This window comes from Limanda limanda, chromosome 12, assembly GCF_963576545.1.
Source record: "Limanda limanda chromosome 12, fLimLim1.1, whole genome shotgun sequence".
Lineage (NCBI taxonomy): Eukaryota > Metazoa > Chordata > Actinopteri > Pleuronectiformes > Pleuronectidae > Limanda > Limanda limanda.
In genome coordinates, this window is record NC_083647.1 from 25,760,838 (window position 1) to 25,779,558 (window position 18,721).

General features: G+C 43.4%; 1 protein-coding gene across 1 annotated transcript in view; it reads left to right on the plus strand.

Annotated features, from left to right (window-relative positions):
* The window catches only part of brf1a (BRF1 RNA polymerase III transcription initiation factor subunit a), a 93,396-nt gene that overhangs the window by 349 nt on the left and 74,326 nt on the right, over window positions 1-18,721 (plus strand). The window contains exons 2-6 of the mRNA XM_061082917.1: window positions 3,101-3,310; window positions 6,162-6,242; window positions 12,538-12,711; window positions 14,484-14,515; window positions 17,891-17,963. Of these exons, the coding sequence (XP_060938900.1) occupies window positions 3,127-3,310; window positions 6,162-6,242; window positions 12,538-12,711; window positions 14,484-14,515; window positions 17,891-17,963 (544 nt within the window). The 5' untranslated portion in view covers window positions 3,101-3,126. The remainder of the gene's footprint in view (window positions 1-3,100; window positions 3,311-6,161; window positions 6,243-12,537; window positions 12,712-14,483; window positions 14,516-17,890; window positions 17,964-18,721) is intronic.

The window sequence follows — 18,721 nt, forward strand, 5'->3', positions numbered from 1 at the left end:
GTTAACACACGGGACAGGACTCGATGAGTTTAACAACCGCTGCAGCTGCTCATCGCTGCCACGTTGCTAACACCGGTGAAGATCTGCTCAATCACTGCAGCTCGATGAGGCTCATCAGTGATGGAAGTCATCAGTAGCATCAGAAAGATCAAAGTCAACTGTGATGTGATGATGATGAGTCATCAATGACATGAGGATGATGAAACTCTATGAAACTCATCAGTAACATGATAAGTTTCATCCTGTCATTTATGAATTTCATAGAATTGCATCATCCTCTTCATCAATGACAGGATGAAGAGGATGAAACTCATCAGTGATATGATTACATAACATTTCCTTTAGCTGAGGCTTTTATCCAAAGAGACTCACAATGAGCATCGAACCCGAGGGAACAAACCCAGAACAACAAGAATCAAGAAAGTAGCAATTTCTTTAAAAGAAAAGCAAAAACTACAAAGTGCTTTAAGTAAGTGACATTTAAGTGCTACTAACTTGTTAGTTTAAAAATATAATTCAAGGTATAGTCGGAAGAGGTGTGTTTTTAGTTGTGTAAACTTTCTGAAGTCCGGATGTCGATGCTGGTTCCACCAATCAGGAGCCAGGACAGGAAACGGTTGTGATGTTGTTGAGTGTTTAGCAGTGAAGGAGCAACGAGCTGATTGGTCGAAGCAGAGCGGAGTGATAGGGCGGGGGTGTAAGGTGTGACCAGGTCCTGGATGTAGACTGGACCTGATCCGTTCACAGCACGGTACCAAGTACTAGTGTTCTGAACCGGATGCGAGAAGCTACTGGGAACCAGTGAAGGAGCGGAGGAGTGTGAGAGAACTCAGGTTCAAGACCAGTGGAGCTGCTGGTTTCTGGATGAGCTGCTGAGGTCGACCTGCCAGGAGGGAGGTGGCCAGAACCTGCACCGCCTTCGTGTGAGAAGGGGGCGTGTCCTCCAGATGTTGTACTCCATGAATCTACAGGAACGTGTTGTTACAGTAATGTTGGCAGTGAGGGAGAGTCGGCTGTCGAGTGTCACACCCAGGGTCCTAGAGGTCTGAGAGGGGTTAACAGGGAGTTGATGAAGAGGATGAAGAGGAGGAAACTCATCAGTGACATGATGAAGAGGATGAAGGAGGGTGAGCCTGATCAATGACATGATGAAGAGGATGAAGGAGGGTGAGCCTGATCAATGACATGATGAAGATGATGAAGAGGAGGAAACTCATCAGTGACACGATGAAGATGATGAAGAGGAGGAACCTCATCAGTGACATGATGGAGGGTGAGCCTGATCAATGACATGATGAAGATGATGAAGAGGAGGAAACTCATCAGTGACACGACGAAGATGATGAAGAGGAGGAACCTCATCAGTGACATGATGAAGGAGGGTGAGCCTGATCAATGACATGATGAAGATGATGAAGAGGAGGAAACTCATCAGTGACACGACGAAGATGATGAAGAGGAGGAACCTCATCAGTGACATGATGAAGGAGGGTGAGCCTGATCAATGACATGATGAAGATGATGAAGAGGAGGAAACTCATCAGTGACACGACGAAGATGATGAAGAGGAGGAACCTCATCAGTGACATGATGAAGGAGGGTGAGCCTGATCAATGACATGATGAAGATGATGAAGAGGAGGAAACTCATCAGTGACACGATGAAGGAGGGTGACCCTGATCAATGACATGATGAAGAGGAGTAAACTCATCAGTGACATGATGAAGAGGAGGAAGGAGGGTGACCCTGATCAATGACATGATGAAGATGATGAAGAGGAGGAAACTCATCAGTGACATGATGAAGATGATGAAGAGGAGGAAACTCATCAATGATGTGATGAAGAGGAGGAAGGAGAGCGACCCTGATCAATGACATGATGAAGATGAAGATGATGAAGGAGAGCGACCCTGATCAATGACACGAGGATGAAGATTCAGTGATTGAAGAAGTTCACTTTAATCTAAATGTAAAATCTCCCACAACTGATTTAAAATAACTTGTTTTTTCAGCCATGAACTAAAACTTTGATGAAATATATAAATAAAATCTCATTTATTAGACGATTTATTAAATCTGCTTTCATCACCCGGTGTTTCAAACAGAAAATATGATTTTCCACCAGTCGGTTGTTAAATCTTCAGTTTAAAGGTTTGTTGAGATTAGGGTTGCAAAATTCCGGGAATATTCAAAGTTGGAAACTTTCAATGGGAATTAAGGGGAATTAACGGGAATAAACTGGAAATGTTGTGGGTAATTTCTACTAACTGTATTTACCTTGTCATATACAGACATAAATATAAACATTTTGTTGTGTCATATGCTGATTTGAGCCCTGAGGAAACTTTGGGCACTTGACTATATGCTTCTGCATCGTTGTGTCATTCTTAACATAGGTCTTTGCACAGTATTTGCAGATGTACACAGCCTTTCCTTCTACATTGGATGAGGTGAAATGTCTCCACACATGAGAGAGTGCACGTGGCATTGTTCTGTAGAATAAGATGAGAAAAAAGTTTGTAAAAAAACGCTAATGCAATGCCAGAGATATAAATAGTTAGCCAAACAATTGGAATCGTCTGTAAAAATATTTTACAATTGATGGATAAATGAATGGAAATAGTCTAGATGAACAGATGAACAATCCTCAATCAGCATGCTAATATATTTTCCCAGTAATATCATGGAAACTTACCTGACTAGTCCTTCACTCTACAGCAGGCCTCAGTAGCCCTGCTGTAGAGTGAAGCATGCTGGGAGTTATCTGTGCATGTGATGGAAGAATGCACAGTGGAGGGTTGAAACTCAACGTTCCATACATCTTTAAAATAGAGTTTTCAATTATGTTTTTATTGCTCAGCGTTTGATTTGCATAGTTTTTTTTTTTTTCAAAATTCCCAAAATTCCCGAGCTCAATATTCCCGTGGAAAGTTTCCGGAAAGTTTCCGGAAATTTACCGGAAACTTTCCACCCCTTTGCAACCCTAGTTGAGATCAATGAAAAGTTCAACAACATTTTTCTCCCTCAGTGCAAAGTGTGACTTTGTGTTCACTCAGATTCTTTTGTGTGACTTTGTTCTCACGCCGTCTTTTCCCATCAGGCTTTGCGGCCGGCCCGAGCGGCGCCATGAGCCCCCGGGTGTGTCCGAGCTGCGGCTCCTCGGACGTGGATGTGGACCAATCGCGTGGCGACGCCGTGTGCATGGGCTGCGGCACCGTGCTGGAGGACAACATCATCGTGTCCGAGGTGCAGTTCGTGGAGTCGGGCGGGGGGGGCTCCTCGGCCGTCGGGCAGTTCGTCTCCTCGGAATGTGAGGACCCCCGAAAACATCACAGTGTTTGTTGATGAGTTCAGAGAGCAAAAGAAAAACATGATGAAACAACAGATAGATAGAAAGATGGATAGATGGATGGATAGATAGATAGATAGATAGATAGATAGATAGATAGATAGATAGATACATCAAACTGACTGTTTATGAGTTCAAAGAGCAAAAGAAAAACATGATGAAACAACAGATAGATAGATGGATAGATATATAGATGATAGATGGATAGATGGATAGATAGATGGATAGATAGATGGATAGATAGATGGATAGATAGATAGATAGATGGATGGATGGATGGATGGATGGATGGATGGATTGATAGATAGATAGATAGATAGATGATAGATGGATAGATGGATAGATGGATAGATGGATAGATAGATGGATAGATGATAGATGATAGATGGATGGATAGATAGATGGATAGATGGATAGATAGATGATAGATGATAGATAGATAGATAGATAGATAGATAGATAGATAGATACATCAAACTGACTGTTTATGAGTTCAAAGAGCAAAAGAAAAACATGATGAAACAACAGAAAGATAGATAGATAGATGATAGATGGATGATAGATGGATAGATAGATAGATTTATAGATGGATAGATAGATAGATAGATGGATAGATGATAGATGGATAGATAGATAGATGGATAGATGATAGATGATAGATGGATAGATGGATAGATAGATAGATGGATAGATGATAGATGGATAGATAGATGATAGATGGATAGATAGATGGATATATAGATTGATAGATGGATAGATAGATAGATAGATGATAGATGGATAGATGATAGATGGATAGATAGATGATAGATGGATAGATAGATGGATATATAGATTGATAGATGGATAGATAGATAGATAGATAGATAGATGATAGATGGATAGATAGATGGATATATAGATAGATAGATGATAGACGGATAGATAGATAGATAGATGATAGATGGATAGATAGATGATAGATGGATAGATAGATAGATAGATAGATGATAGATGGATAGATGGATAGATTGATAGATGGATAGATAGATAGATAGATGATAGATGGATAGATAGATGATAGATGGATAGATAGATGGATATATAGATGGATATATAGATGATAGATGGATAGATAGATGGATATATAGATGGATATATAGATAGATAGATGATAGATGGATAGATAGATAGATAGATAGATAGATAGATAGATAGATAGATAGATAGATGATAGATGGATAGATAGATGATAGATGGATAGATAGATAGATAGATAGATGATAGATGGATGGATAGATGGATAGATGGATAGATGGATAGATGGATAGATGGATAGATGGATAGATGGATAGATGGATGGATAGATGGATAGATAGACAGATAGATAGATGATAGATGGATAGATAGATGATAGATGGATAGATAGATAGATAGATAGATGATAGATGGATAGATAGATGATAGATGGATAGATAGATAGATAGATGATAGATGGATAGATGGATAGATGGATAGATAGATAGATGATAGATAGATAGATGATAGATAGATAGATGATAGATGGATAGATAGATGGATAGATGGATGGATGGATACCTTATTAATCCAGAGGATAGATCATCCAGTAGCCTATACACTATAACACCCCACTGACATAAATCACATACAGAGAACATATTTACAGATACAGGAATGGAATGCAATGATGTGATTGTCAGGGTCCAGTAGGGAAGTGTTCTTGTGCTGCTGGAGTGGAAAGTACAATAAAATATATATATATATATAAAACAACAAAAATATATACATATATAAATATATAAGAATATGTAGTGGTAAAGTCAAATCAAACACAACAAGTCTCCATTCTGCTCGTGTGGCGTTCACTGTGCAAATTAATAATTTATAATCAGCAGCAGCTTATGAATACAAGAGTTTCACCTCCATCAGGAAGTCAATGTTCTCAGAGTCTTATTAAAACTGTGACATCATCCCCGTGGCGTTCGGGAACAGCGAGGCTCTTGGGTAATAGTTTCCTCTGAGTCGTGTGAGCGTTGGGCCTCAGCTGCTTATCTCTGTAACATTTACCTTCAGTTTATCTTTGACCTTTGACCCAAACAACTTTTTACTCGGCGTCGGCGAGACGACTTCTGTCCGACCTTATCTTCTGTGGTGCAGTTCCTCTGACTGTCCTTTAGAGGGCGCTGCTGGATTACACTGCAGAAACACATTTGTTTTACTTTCTAAAAACCTGCACATTCTCTCCTGTTACATTTAATAATCTGTTAAACATGAACTCAGCTGTGATCAGGACTAATATTCAGACAATTTACATTTAATACCAAACAACACAAGGAAAAACAAAAGCCCACTAAACAAAAAGTCGGCCTGTTTCTGCCTCACAAACAAATTCTCTTCATAATCAATGAGTCTAAAATCAATTTGTGTTTGTCATGAGGAAAAAACCTGCTTCACAAAGTTGTGTGATCTGAAAGAGCAGTGAAATGTCCTTCTTTTAAATATATGTAAGTTTTGTTAGTTTAATTCTAAAATGTCACATTTGTATTTATTTGCCAGATTACTGGATAATAAAAAAATTCGTTTTTTTGAAGCCCTAAGTGCAAAAATTAATCTCATTCTCAAGAACAAATGTTAAGTTGTAAAGTTCTATCAATTTAAAGCAGTTTTCTCTGGAAAATGTTGGGAAATTGTCTCTGGACTTTTCCTGTAGTTTGTGTTTCTCATGTGAAGAAGAAGAAGAAGAAGAAGAAGAAGAAGAAGCAGCGGCTGGAGCTCATTTCTCAACATGAACATCTCTCCTCTGTGTTTTCAGCTGAAAACAGAATTGGGAACTTTGGAGAATCTCACATCGCAGGAATCGGGCGAGCGTCTCGAGCGCAGACTCTGCAGAAAGGTGAGTGGCCAGCAGATGGCGCCACACTCCTGTTGTTTGACTCTATGATGGAGGTTTTCTTGTTGGAGGAATCAGGTCGTCTGGAAGTTTAGTCTCTTTTCTTGTTCTTTGTGTTGAGTCGTTGGATCAGGATCAAACACGTGTGTGTGTGTGTGTGTGTGTGTGTGTGTGTGTGTGTGTGTGTAGGTTATGAACACACTTGTGATGCTGATGAGATGACGTGACTCAGTGACGTGGTTTTTATTTCCTCCAGAGAAAATACCGATCAGTATTGCCGTGCATTCACGTGAACATCTGTGATCCTCTTGATTCAGAACTAAACTTCCTGCGTACTGACAGTCAGTGGCTTCATGTTTTCAAGTTGTCAATCTGATTCTTGTGAAAGTAATATGGGTCAAAAGGTCAAAAGGTCATGGTGTGTGTGTATCTTCTTGGACCTGACGTCTCAACTCTGCCTTCAGGAAACTTCTTCACATTTTGACCAGTTGAAAATGAACTGATTAGATTTCAGAAGTCACGTGACCTCAGTGTGAATTCTGGTAGAACCACAGGGCGGTAATTCTAGTTTTTTCTTTATATATTTGGGGTTATTATGAAATTTGAGGAGGTTTTCAGCTCTTCCTGATCGAAACACCAGATGATCGTCTCTTTAAAGATTCTCCAGCAGGAATCTGTCGTCTCTTCATCCCAGATTCCTTCTTCGTGTCCCTCGGTGTTTCCCCGTCGGCTCGCGTGCGTTCACACGTCTGGTTTAATCCTCACGTCTTTTATTTTGCAAAGACATGTTTGTTTTTTCTATCGTCTGATGCAGCAGTTCAGTGATTTAAGGCTTGTTTTTATCCTTTTTCAGAGATTTACCTTGAATCTTGTTTATCCTGTAGGTTCAGAGTTTCTCTCGTATCAGCAGCTGCAGTCACAGCTGCTTGTCTCTGAGTCTCTGTGTCTCTGTATCTGTGTCTTTGTGTCTCTGTGTTTCTGTGTCTTTGTGTCTCTGTGTCTCTGTGTTTCTGAGTCTCTGTGTCTCTGTGTCTCTGTGTCTCTGTGTTTCTGTGTTTCTGTGTCTCTGTGTCTCTGTGTGTCTCTGTGTCTCTGTGTGTCTCTGTGTCTCTGTGTTTCTCTGTCTTTGTGTTTCTGTGTCTTTGTGTCTTTGTGTCTTTGTGTCTCTGTGTGTCTCTGTGTCTCTGTGTTTCTCTGTCTTTGTGTTTCTGTGTCTTTGTGTCTCTGTGTGTCTCTGTGTCTCTGTGTTTCTCTGTCTTTGTGTTTCTGTGTCTTTGTGTCTTTGTGTCTCTGTGTGTCTCTGTGTCTCTGTGTGTCTCTGTGTGTCTCTGTGTCTCTGTGTTTCTGTGTCTTTGTGTCTCTGTGTTTCTGTGTCTCTGTGTCTCTGTGTGTCTCTGTGTGTCTCTGTGTGTCTCTGTGTCTCTGTGTTTCTCTGTCTTTGTGTTTCTGTGTCTTTGTGTCTCTGTGTCTCTGTGTCTCTGTGTCTTTGTGTCTCTGTGTTTCTGTGTCCCTGTGTCTCTGTGTCTCTGTGTCTCTGAGTCCCTGTGTCCCTGTGTCCCTGTGTCCCTGTGTCTCTGTGTCTCTGTGTCTCTGTGTCCCTGTGTCCCTGTGTCTCTGAGTCTCTGTGTCTTTGTGACTCTGTGTTTCTGTGTCTTTGTGTCTCTGTGTTTCTCTCTCTTTGTGTTTCTGTGTCTCTGTGTTTCTGAGTCTCTGTGTCTCTGTGTTTCTGTGTCTTTGTGTCTCTGTGTCTCTGTGTTTCTGTGTCTCTGTGTCTCTGTGTCTCTGTGTCTCTGTGTGTCTCTGTGTCTCTGTGTGTCTCTGTGTGTCTCTGTCTTTGTGTTTCTGTGTCTTTGTGTCTCTGTGTCTCTGTGTGTCTCTGTGTGTCTCTGTGTGTCTCTGTGTGTCTCTGTGTTTCTCTGTCTTTGTGTTTCTGTGTCTTTGTGTCTGTGTGTCTCTGTGTGTCTCTGTGTGTCTCTGTGTGTCTCTGTGTGTCTCTTTGTCTCTGTGTGTCTTTGTGTCTCTGAGTTTCTGGGTCCCTGGGTCCCTGTGTCTCTGTATCCCTGTGTCTCTGTGTCTCTGTGTCTCTGTGTCTTTGTGTTTCTGTGTCTTTGTGTCTTTGTGTCTCTGTGTCTCTGTGCTGTCGTGGGCCTGAGGCGGACACACATGTGTAAACAAACCAGAGCCATGGCAACCGAGGGAAGAAACCCACGTTAGATACTTTAACACAAACAAGGCTGGTTGATTACAAATGAAAACATCTAATGATGGATTCTGTCGTACGTGTGGATTTGATTTTTCGAGACGTTCTAACAGACGTGTTCAAACAGGATCTGATGTGGTTCAGTGAAATGTTCCAGACCACAGAAAGAATCTTCTGCCAAACATAACTCCCCCGAGACGCAGCTGCAGTCCAACAACTGCAGGAGCATCTGATGGAGAACATGTCACACACGGAGCTGGAGTAGTTCACAGCGACTGATTGTAGATTATTTATCTGTCAGGGTCACAGACACTTTTTAAAAGTCTCCGTCTCGTAGGAACTGAAAAGAGAAACTGAGACGGACGCTCTGGTGTCGCTGGTTCGAGCAAATCTATGTTTTTATTAGATTCAGAAAACAAAGGGTTGATTTAACCCAGGGGATACGACTTAGGAAGGTTTTCATGTTGGATTATTAACTGATTATTTCCCCAGTTAATCATTTAGTCCATAAAATTGAGAAGAAAACCCTCAGAATTCCTCGTTAAGGGAAAGAAACGGCAGCAAATGTTCTGTCTTTTTATTCCACAAATCTCTGAGATGATGAATCGATGAAATAACTCCTGGTTTGATTTATTGATGAACTTGTTGAACTGGTGCAGCTCCTGATGGGAGATGCTCCTCTCCGCCTCTAGGGGGGGTTTTCAGTATCTGTCCCTGTTGATTCACGGTTTCTCTCCGGCTCTTCTCTGGGGTCCCTGGGGGGGGGCGGACGGACCCCTGAAGGGCCCTGTGGGGGTCCCCAGACCTGACGCCTTGTCCTCTTTCATCCCAACTATTCTGCCACGGCGAGCAGGTGGTTGCCGCGGCGACGAGCGTCTGCTCAGCTGATGATGTTTCAGAGTCATAGAGTCACTGAGCTGCAGCAGACGCTGAGTAATGAAGAGTGTGTGTGTGTGTTTGTGTGTGTAGTCACTGTGTGTGTGTAAAATGTCAAACTGTTCCTTTAATTCAGTGCAGACGTGTGTTTGTGTGTTTTTGTCTGTTGTGGACTTGGAGAATTCACATCTTGTGTGTTTGTTTTATGTCTTTTGGGAGATTTATGGTCGTCTGTGAGTCTGTAGACATTTCTTCTTCTTCTTCTTCTTTTTCTTTTTCTTCTTCTTCTTCTTCTTCTTCTTCTTCTTCTTCTTCTTCTTCTTCTTCTACTTCTACTTCTACTTCTACTTCTACTTCTACTTCTACTTCTACTTCTACTTCTACTTCTACTTCTACTTCTACTTCTACTTCTTCTTCTTCTTCTCGTCCTCCTCAAACTTTCCCCAGCGGCCGTCTGTACCCCCCTCCTCCTCCTCTGTCTCACCGCTGCTGACTCGTGTCTGGTCGTGCAGACCCCGCCCCCCCCTCCTGTGTTTGTGTGGGTCTGTATTGTGTCACCGGTCCCTCGTGTGTCGACACACAACTCGCCGCAGTGCAGGTGGTGACTGGAATTTAAATGTGACTTTAAAAGCTGCTGAAAGTGGATTTGTGTGTGAAAACACTTGGTCTGAACAAAGTGGAGCTGCAGTCAAAGTCTTATTCCTTTAAATGTAGACGTATTGATACTGTGATAAATATCAATTAATCAATTAAGTGTGTCTGATGTGAGACTCGATGTTGCTCATTAGAGTTTAGTTTAAGTTTGGTGGATTGGTTCCTTTCGCTTCTCCTTCATGTTCCTGTAACTCGCTGAAGACTCTTTACAGACAATAAGAAGATAAAACAGCTTGTTTTCATTTTGTTTAAAGTTAGAAAGTTTTTAAGCTACTTCAGATTAGATGGTGTAGTCGTAAATGACTTAACTCTTCTGTTGCCACTTGAATCTATATGATCACTATCAGCCACTCATCAGCAGCAGTTTTAAATCCGTACGTGTGAAGCTTCTTCTTCACTGTCCCAGTTTTTATTCATGTCAATTTGATGAGTTTTATTTATTTACAGTCAGCTATGAGAGAATCTGTCGAGTGTTGAGGTTTGAGCTGAAGAGTCATTTAAAGTGCAGGAAGTTTTTATTTCTATATCTTCTTTTTTAAAACCTGAGAAAGTCCTAAAGTCTCTTTCCTGCTTCTCATCTCCTTCAGACTCTCAGCTCCTGTTTCAAATTTTGACAATATCGACTAAAGTTGTAGTTTCCATCGGTCTCCTGCTGTTTGAGTTTATGTACGAATGTGCTGCTCGTCCTCTGTTTGGTTGAAGCTGCCACAAGAAGAGACTCCGAGGAAAATACAGATTCTTCATATCATTCATACCAGGAAGTTGGATTTCACTGCTGAAGAAGCTGTTCACATAAAGCAGGAGGGATGATAGAGATTCAGGAAACAGAGGAGCAGACGTGGTTTAGGAGAAAGGGGTGTGTGTCTCTCTGTGTGTGTGTGTGTGTCTGTCTGTGTGTCTGTCTGTGTGTGTGTATGTCAGATGTGTCTAAGTGTGTTAAACTGAGCAGGAAGCTGGATGATACTCGATGAGCTCAGAGTTGTTCACATTCCCAGACATCACACTCAGTTCAGTGGGTCACACACATCTGGCTTTGTGTAAGTGTGTGTTTGTTTGTGTGTAGTTTGTGTGTGTGTGTGTGTGGAGGTCATGAACTCTGGGCACGCACAATACAGCACACACAATACAACACACACCCTGCAGCTCTGTGGCAGTTAATTATAAACTCTTTTGTCTTGAGTCTCCACCTGCTGCTACATCTGAGCTGGCTTGTTCATTGTGTGTGTGTCTCTGTGTGTGTGTCTCTGTGTGTGTGTGCGTGTGTCTCTGTGTGTGTAACAGAGGATGGCGCACACATGCCTTTGTGCCATTGCGTGTAACGACGCAGTTATGCAGTTGCACACGTGTGTAATGGAACCCTTGTGCGTGTCTCCAGGCGTGTGTGTCCCGACCTGCCTCAGACTTGTGTTTGCACACGGTGATGTTGTGTAACTACTCTCCTGTAGTTTCTGGTTTGTTTACATCGGGTTGGGTTCGATGGTTTCTCCGTGGTCAGATCAACGGATCCTCACGCCTCAGGTTCCTGTTCTAACTCGTCATGGCTGCAACTTGTCAGAACTTATTGTTTTTCATTAAGTGTTTGTGACGCACAGATGTGTGAACGCACAAGAAGAGTCAGATCTTTGTGAATCAGGAATCTGAACGACCACAACATCTGGTCAGGGTGTAGATGAATTAAAACCATTTAAATACACCTGTGAGTGACGTGGATACAATCCTGTTATTAAGAAACGTCACATCATATAATTAATATAGTAAAGTACGTTGAGTGGAAATATCTGAAGCTAAAGATTAAAAGGTTTCCAGGTGTGTTCCTGTTTTCTCTGAACTTCACAGACGTTAGAAACGTGTCTGATGATGAACGTGTGATGAAACCGCCCGGAGCTGAAGAGATCTGAACAAGTTATAAAGTTAAAACATCTCTTCTTCTTCCTTTAATCATCACAAATAAACTTTAAACATTAACCAATGAATCAGTTTGCTGGTCAATCAGGTTTGTGTTAGTCAAGATGAAAAAGAAATCCCTCCGGACCTTAAGGGAGAGTTCAGCAGTTTTGTTACATGTGCACTTTGTTCTATGAAATAATAAAAAGATCCACTTGAACAAACAGAAGCGTTGCACTTTATAAAATGTTAAAATATCTTTTGTGTTCAAGTGAATAAACACGTTTGTGTCTCATTTGTTATTAAATTCTTGAATAGAAATAACAACCTATCACTGATCTCAGCATCAGCTTTTAAAAAACAGTAATATGTGGAGCTCTGTGTTATAACCAGTTTAATTCTTACCGGCATGAAATGAATCCAAAGTGAACGTCTGTGTTCCTGTTGGGACCTGATGAGTCACAGCATCAAAACACAAGCGTCTTGTTTCTTATTACAAGAAACTAAAAATAACACTAAAGTGAAAATAAAACTAAAGAAAAACCAGATGTCAGTCATCTGGATAAAGAAGCTGAATAAAACTAATGTCCTAAAATAAGCTGCTTGTGTGTTTTCTCCTTTTGACTCGAAGCTTCTCCGTGTCTCTGAACTGAAACGTCTCTGTGTGTTTGTGTGTCTCTTCAGCCCGACTACACATCAACACTCTGGGTCACCAGCTGAAGATGAACCAGCACTGCCTGGACACGGCCTTCAACTTCTACCGGATGGCGCTCACCAAACATCTGACCAACGGGCGCAAGTGCGGCCACGTCATCGCCGCCTGCCTCTACCTGGTCTGCCGCACGGAGGGGACGCCGCGTATCCTTCCTGCTCACTTCCTGTTTGTAGGAAAGTTGGAAAAAAGTGGTGATGGGCAAAATGAAAACGTTATGTCTCTACTTCCTGTCGCTACGATGAGATTGTGAATGAGACGCAAACGTTTCATCCCATCCGCTAACATGGAGGAGGCAGGGTTTATCACCTGTACTGCATCTGGCCACTAGAGGGCGACTGAGACGCTCCGGCTTCACTTTTGCCGCCATTTCGTCCACCTGTGATGTGTCTGATGAAATGTTGTTAGAGGAGATCTGATCGAAAACGACCTCCGTTATGAACACGCCGTTTCCTGCCTGAAGCACATGAACGTGTCCTCGTCAGAATAAAGGGACTTTAAGGTTGATCCTTGTTTCCCAGAGCGGCTCGGTGTTGTTGTCGTGCTCGTTGTTGTTGTCGTGCTCGTTGTGCGGTTGGTTTGCTCCTGACTCACTTCGCCTCCGAGGCCGACGGTGATGTAACGGCGGCGCAGGACGGACTAATGAAGGAGGGACGAGGAGGGTGTAATGCCTCCTGCTGCATTGTTTACAGGGCCGTGTGTGTCTGTGTGTGTATGTGTGTGTTTGTGTGTGTGTGTGTGTCTGTGTGTGTCTGTGAGTGAAAATGAAACGTTAATTTCATCTGGACTTTGATTTAAAGAGCCGGGTCACACTATCTGTCCCCGGCTGCAGAGTGCTGATCCATCTCCTTCTCTCTGACCTTGACTTCCTTCCCCCTCTTCCTTAGTGTTTCCACTGTTCTCTCTGCTTCCTGCCTCTGTTTGTCCAGATCAGAACCATCAGTTAGAGTCGACAGCATCTCCTGGGTAACGACACCAGATTCATTTTCTCGCCCTCGTAGCCAGGAGAAGACTTCTGTTGGAAATCTGTGAAACGACCTCTTCAATCTCACGCTCGCACGTTGGCAAATACGTTCCTGGCTTTTCACGATGGCTCCACACACACAACCAGATGTTAGAGGAGAGAGGGAGACGCAGGAGCATTAGTTAGTTACTGATGTTTGTGGATAAACTCTGACTCGCAGTCGATGTTCTGGTTCATCTCAAAACTGAGAGAACGGGAAGACAAATGAATCACAAAAGAAAAAGTGAGACTAAACTATCTCTGCTTCAAACCATGAGGAACCTCCTCAGACTCAAAGTCCTGACTCCCTCAGGGTCAGGATCCGTCTCCTGGTATTTAAATCTTGTGTTGCACCAACAACAGATTGTCGTTTCTCCCTCCCTGGAACCAGATGTTTTGTTTGTTTTCCTGATTTAAGGCGCTCGCCTCTAATCTCCGGACGGCGTGCGCTGGGATTATCTTTTTCCATTTCATCCGCTCCTGCTGCTAATTCCATTGTGAGGCCTTTTCAGAGGAGCCGCGGCTAATCCGCCCGGACAGCCAGCCTGGAGGCCGGTGCACCTGTCGCCACGGAGACCCCGTCGCCAGGGAAACCGGCGTGTCCGAGCGGAGCCGGCTGGATGGCGAGTCGAGAGGCCGGGGAGGCGTGTCTGTGTGTGTGAGGTCACGGCGAGGGCAGCGGCGGCCTTGCAGTATATTTAGAAGCGTCGTGGTCAGAGGTGACGCTTCAGTGATCAGCTGCCGGGGCTCAACATGACTCACTGGTTTGTTTCACCGCAGGTTTTGACAGCGTTTGATTGGCTGCTGCCTGTAAAGCGTGATGAGGCTGTGATGTCATCAAACCTCTGAATCAGGACAAACGAGTCTTTCAACTGTGATTCTTTCCTTTCAGTTTCCTTAACCCGTTGTTCTCAGACATGCTGCTGGATCTCAGCGACCTGCTGCAGGTACGTGTCGTCGTCAGGATCCATTCATACACGAGCAGAGAGAACGGAAAACTGACCTGAATTAAACCTGAATAAACAAACTGATGCGTTTCTAAAAGCGAGTGATGAGCTTCTGAAGACGTGATGGAGTGTTTGCACCCCCCCACACTAACGTTTTGTTTCACAGTTACACACATTCACGACTGAGTTGAGTCCTTAACACGTCACTTCAACTGTCAATTCCCTTCAAAGCAGAGAAATGAAGCAAATGTGGTGCGAACGTTCTTTTCATTTCCCAGTAAAACTTTAACTTTTTGTCCAATCAAGAGTCCAAATTTTCTGTGGAAGACAAACCCGTAAAACCAGAAGTTTTCCGTCCAAGCGATTAATTAATTATTGCAATTAAAGCCTCTAAACTTCCAAACTAGAAGAAACTTCCAGCGGCTTTTAAATCATTTATTTCCTTTCCTCACTCTGATGTGTTCGATGCTCAACGTGCTGTAACAGCCACTTAGTGCCCGCTCCACCTCCCATAATGCACCTCTGCAGAACCACTCGCCCCTGCAGTCCTCTGGCTTTCAGACCCATGTAATTAAACCTGAGTGTGTGTCTGTGTGTGTGTGTGTGTGTGTGTCTGTTTCTGTGTGTGCGTGTGTGTGTGTGTGTGTGTGTGTGTGTGTGTGTGTGCACATATGTATAAATTTAGAAACCCCTCCATTTGTCTGCATGTTTAATTCACGGTGAGTCGGGGGTGTGGTGGCACATTTCTCGGAGGCGCAGCTGGTCGGAGGCTTTTATTTTTATGCGCCCAGCTGCCGTGGAGGAGCCGCCCTCCCCCCCCCCGCTGTCCACACCCAGGCATGTGGAGGCTGGGCGTGGATCTGAAGTGGATTTGAGGTGGGGCGGGTGGGCGGGTGGGTGGGGGGGGATTGGCCCGGGTTATTAATGCCTCACATTGACGCGGCTGCGGTGATATTCCACCAATCTGTTTTTTGATGTGTCCACACCCAGAGCTTCTCACTCTGTGTGGATGAGTGAAGCTGAATCAATAACTGACCTTAAATCTATCAGCTGCTTTACATGTGAACCACGTCTGGGTTATTATGAATTCATCACTCTGGAGTTTCCTCTGGAAGCTGAGGAGGTTGCATCACCAAAGACCTTTTTCCTCTGATCAAAAGATCCGATAACCTCAGAGTTGGTCCCCGGTGTGAAGGGATCTCAGCAGAACTCACTCCCGGGTCACGAGCGGCTGGAAATCCACCAAACTCTTCATCTTTTAACGGTTTCCTGCTGAATATTGGAGATGAACTCTGGTTTTTAACGGATCTACAGTTTCAGCTTCACTCTTCAACCTGCCTGAGCTGATTCTGACACGAGTCCGTTTGTCATCAACACGATCGTGAAGCTGTAAAAAGCTGAGTCATGTTCTAGTCACAGGATTCTCTCCACCACCTGTTTGTGTGAAGACCTGTTGACATCATACGAGTGGTTCTGTGTCGTAGCTTCGGTAGAAAGTTCATTCAATCCGAGCCGCCCTCTTGTTCTCGTTGGCTGAGCGTTTTCCCAGTTGACCCCCGACCCCGGAAAGTTTCACTTAGCTCTGAGGAGGAGAAGAAGGAGATCTCTTCTTCTCCTCCGCTTCCTCCTTTCATCTCAGCGGGAGTTCAGAGAGCTGAAACGTGAGATCAGTGTTTCTCTCACTCGCACTCAAATATCAGTTTTAGACCAAAGAGGAAAAGTTTGAAGGAAGAACTCAAGCTTCCAGAGTCTTGACTTTCACACATGATGCTTTAAATAGGTTTTAAAATCAATCAAGCTTTTCCACTGATTATATAGAAATATAGATTATTGCAGATTTTTAAATTGCTGCAGTTGAAGACAGTGAAGGAGAAGTGAATTCCCTCATTCTAGTTTTATTTGTTTAGCCGTTGAACTGAAAACATGAAAGTTGCTCCACTTGTTCCTTTACTGGAATCCTCTTCCCAGAATAGCAGAGGAGCATCTGCGCCCGGGTCCGACTCCAGAGGGGGGGGGGGGGGGGGGCTGAGAGCGAGAGTCCGTCTGTCTGCTCTGAACCCCACCCCCCCTCTGGAGGTCTGGAGCATCCCTCTGCAGGAATGACAGAGATCTGACCCGAGTTCAGGACCCGATCCTCCAGCTTTCGCTGCCGTCTGCTTCAGATTCCAGCCCAGCGCTCACAGCAGCTTCCCTCTGAGCCGTGGTGCTGTTAATCAGAGGAGATGATAGATGCTCGGACCCCGTGGCTTTGTTCCTCATCAGGTCCTTTCAGAGAGGGCGGGGGGGCGGGCGGGGGGACGACAGACTTTACTGCCGAGCCTTCTGGAGGTGCTGCGGCTAGAAGACAATGAAACATCTGTGATGGGAGTTTCCAGAGCGATAACCCCGCTGACACGTTGGTGCTCATCCAGCATCTCACTCCACCACCCTGTGATCCCCAGGTCCCCATGTGGGGGGGGGGCACCTCATCAGATCCTTTACCAGAGAGTCAGGGAACTAGTTTGAGTGATTCTGTCAAAGTTATCGTGACCACGAGGACAAAATCATGATTATTTGGCCAGAAAATACAAAAAAAACGTTCAATTTGTCATTAGACCGTAATACTCCAATTGAATTTTACCACTGATACAAAGTTATCTATGTTTTCTATAACAGGAACTTTATTTGTACTTTTCTCCTTGTTTTGTTCTTTCAACTAAACAAACCAAACTTCTCAAACAGTGTGAACACAAGCAGTCAGGCTGGAACTTTGTAAAATGAAATTGGCAGAATTACAACTGAAATCATAAATTATCCGTATTCAAGACCCAATAAAAACACAAGTTCCAAAGTGGATCTTAGATTCTGGCCGTGACAGAAACCTGGAGTGAGTCCTGTTTGCAGTGCAGGCGACACCTGAAAACTGAAATCCCTTCAGTCGGCAGCAGAGATCTTTTAATCGCACATTTTGCAGGAAAATGTTCTGCAGCCTTTCGGGTGGATTATGTAACCTGAACACTGAACCTGACACAACTGTATTATTACATAACCTGATAGTGTTCTGGTCTCTAACGCACCAGTCGACCTCCCTCCTGATAAAGCTGGTGCTGACTCCTGGATTCATCAAACTCACTTGGGATCTGCTGAATCACCTAAAGCGTCCAAACCCAGTTAGAGGATTAGATAAACTGATGCACCAGGACACAGACTTTACTCTGGAGGGTTTTAACCTCCACCAAGGACGTCCTGCTGTCGTTTCTTTCAGTGCAGCATAATTTCCGCTTCTGTTCGGTAACAAATAGGACGAGAACCTTGTGTCGCTGAGAAACGTGAAGTGTGGGTTTGCATAACACTTCCTGCCACTCTGGTTGCTTTAATGTTCTGTTTCCTCTCCAGGTGAACGTCTACGTGTTGGGAAGGACCTTCCTCGTGCTGGCCAGAGAGCTGTGCATCAACGCCCCGGCTATAGGTAATGACCTCTACTCCAATAATTAACTGTGGATGCTGACTCAGCTCCTTGTGGTTGTTATTTTATGGATATCTTCAATGTGAACTAAAGGTTAATCTAATTATCGATTGATAGGCCTATATGTAATCAAAAGTCTCTCACAATTCCCCCAGACCCAAAGAGAAATATTCAAATGTCTCTTCTTTGTTTGACCAACAGTCCCAAACCCAAATATATTAAATTTACAACAAACTAAAACAGAACAAAGCAGCGATTTGCTAAACTGGAACTAGCTCGAACGATTGATCACTGGTTTAAATGGGTTCTGATGGAACTTATTGCTTCCATACAAATCGGAGACTCAGCCGAAGCTTGGTAAACCTCCACGTAAACTCAAACTTCTTGTGATTAATTTAAAGTTTCCAAACCCAAACTAATGATTCACTTTGTCACAGCAGCTTTAAGAGTCCGATTTGAGTATCTCAGCGATGTCACCAGTCACAGAAATGATTCCAGTGAGATCTACCAGTTGGACATTTGGAGAAATGACCTCTGGTATTAGATCAGGTTCAGTTGAGGTACTGGGAAAGAAAATACTCAGTTTGTTTACGTCGTAAAAACTGGTTGATTTAGAGTTTTCTGAGCAGCTGGGTTGAGCTCAAAAAGTTCCCACTGCTCCAGAGAGACGAGCAAAGTGTTTAAAAATAGAAACCTCACATTCCGTAGCATAACTTTTTGGCTTTTCTTTTGAAGTTTCTAAGATTTAACCCCAGAGGAAC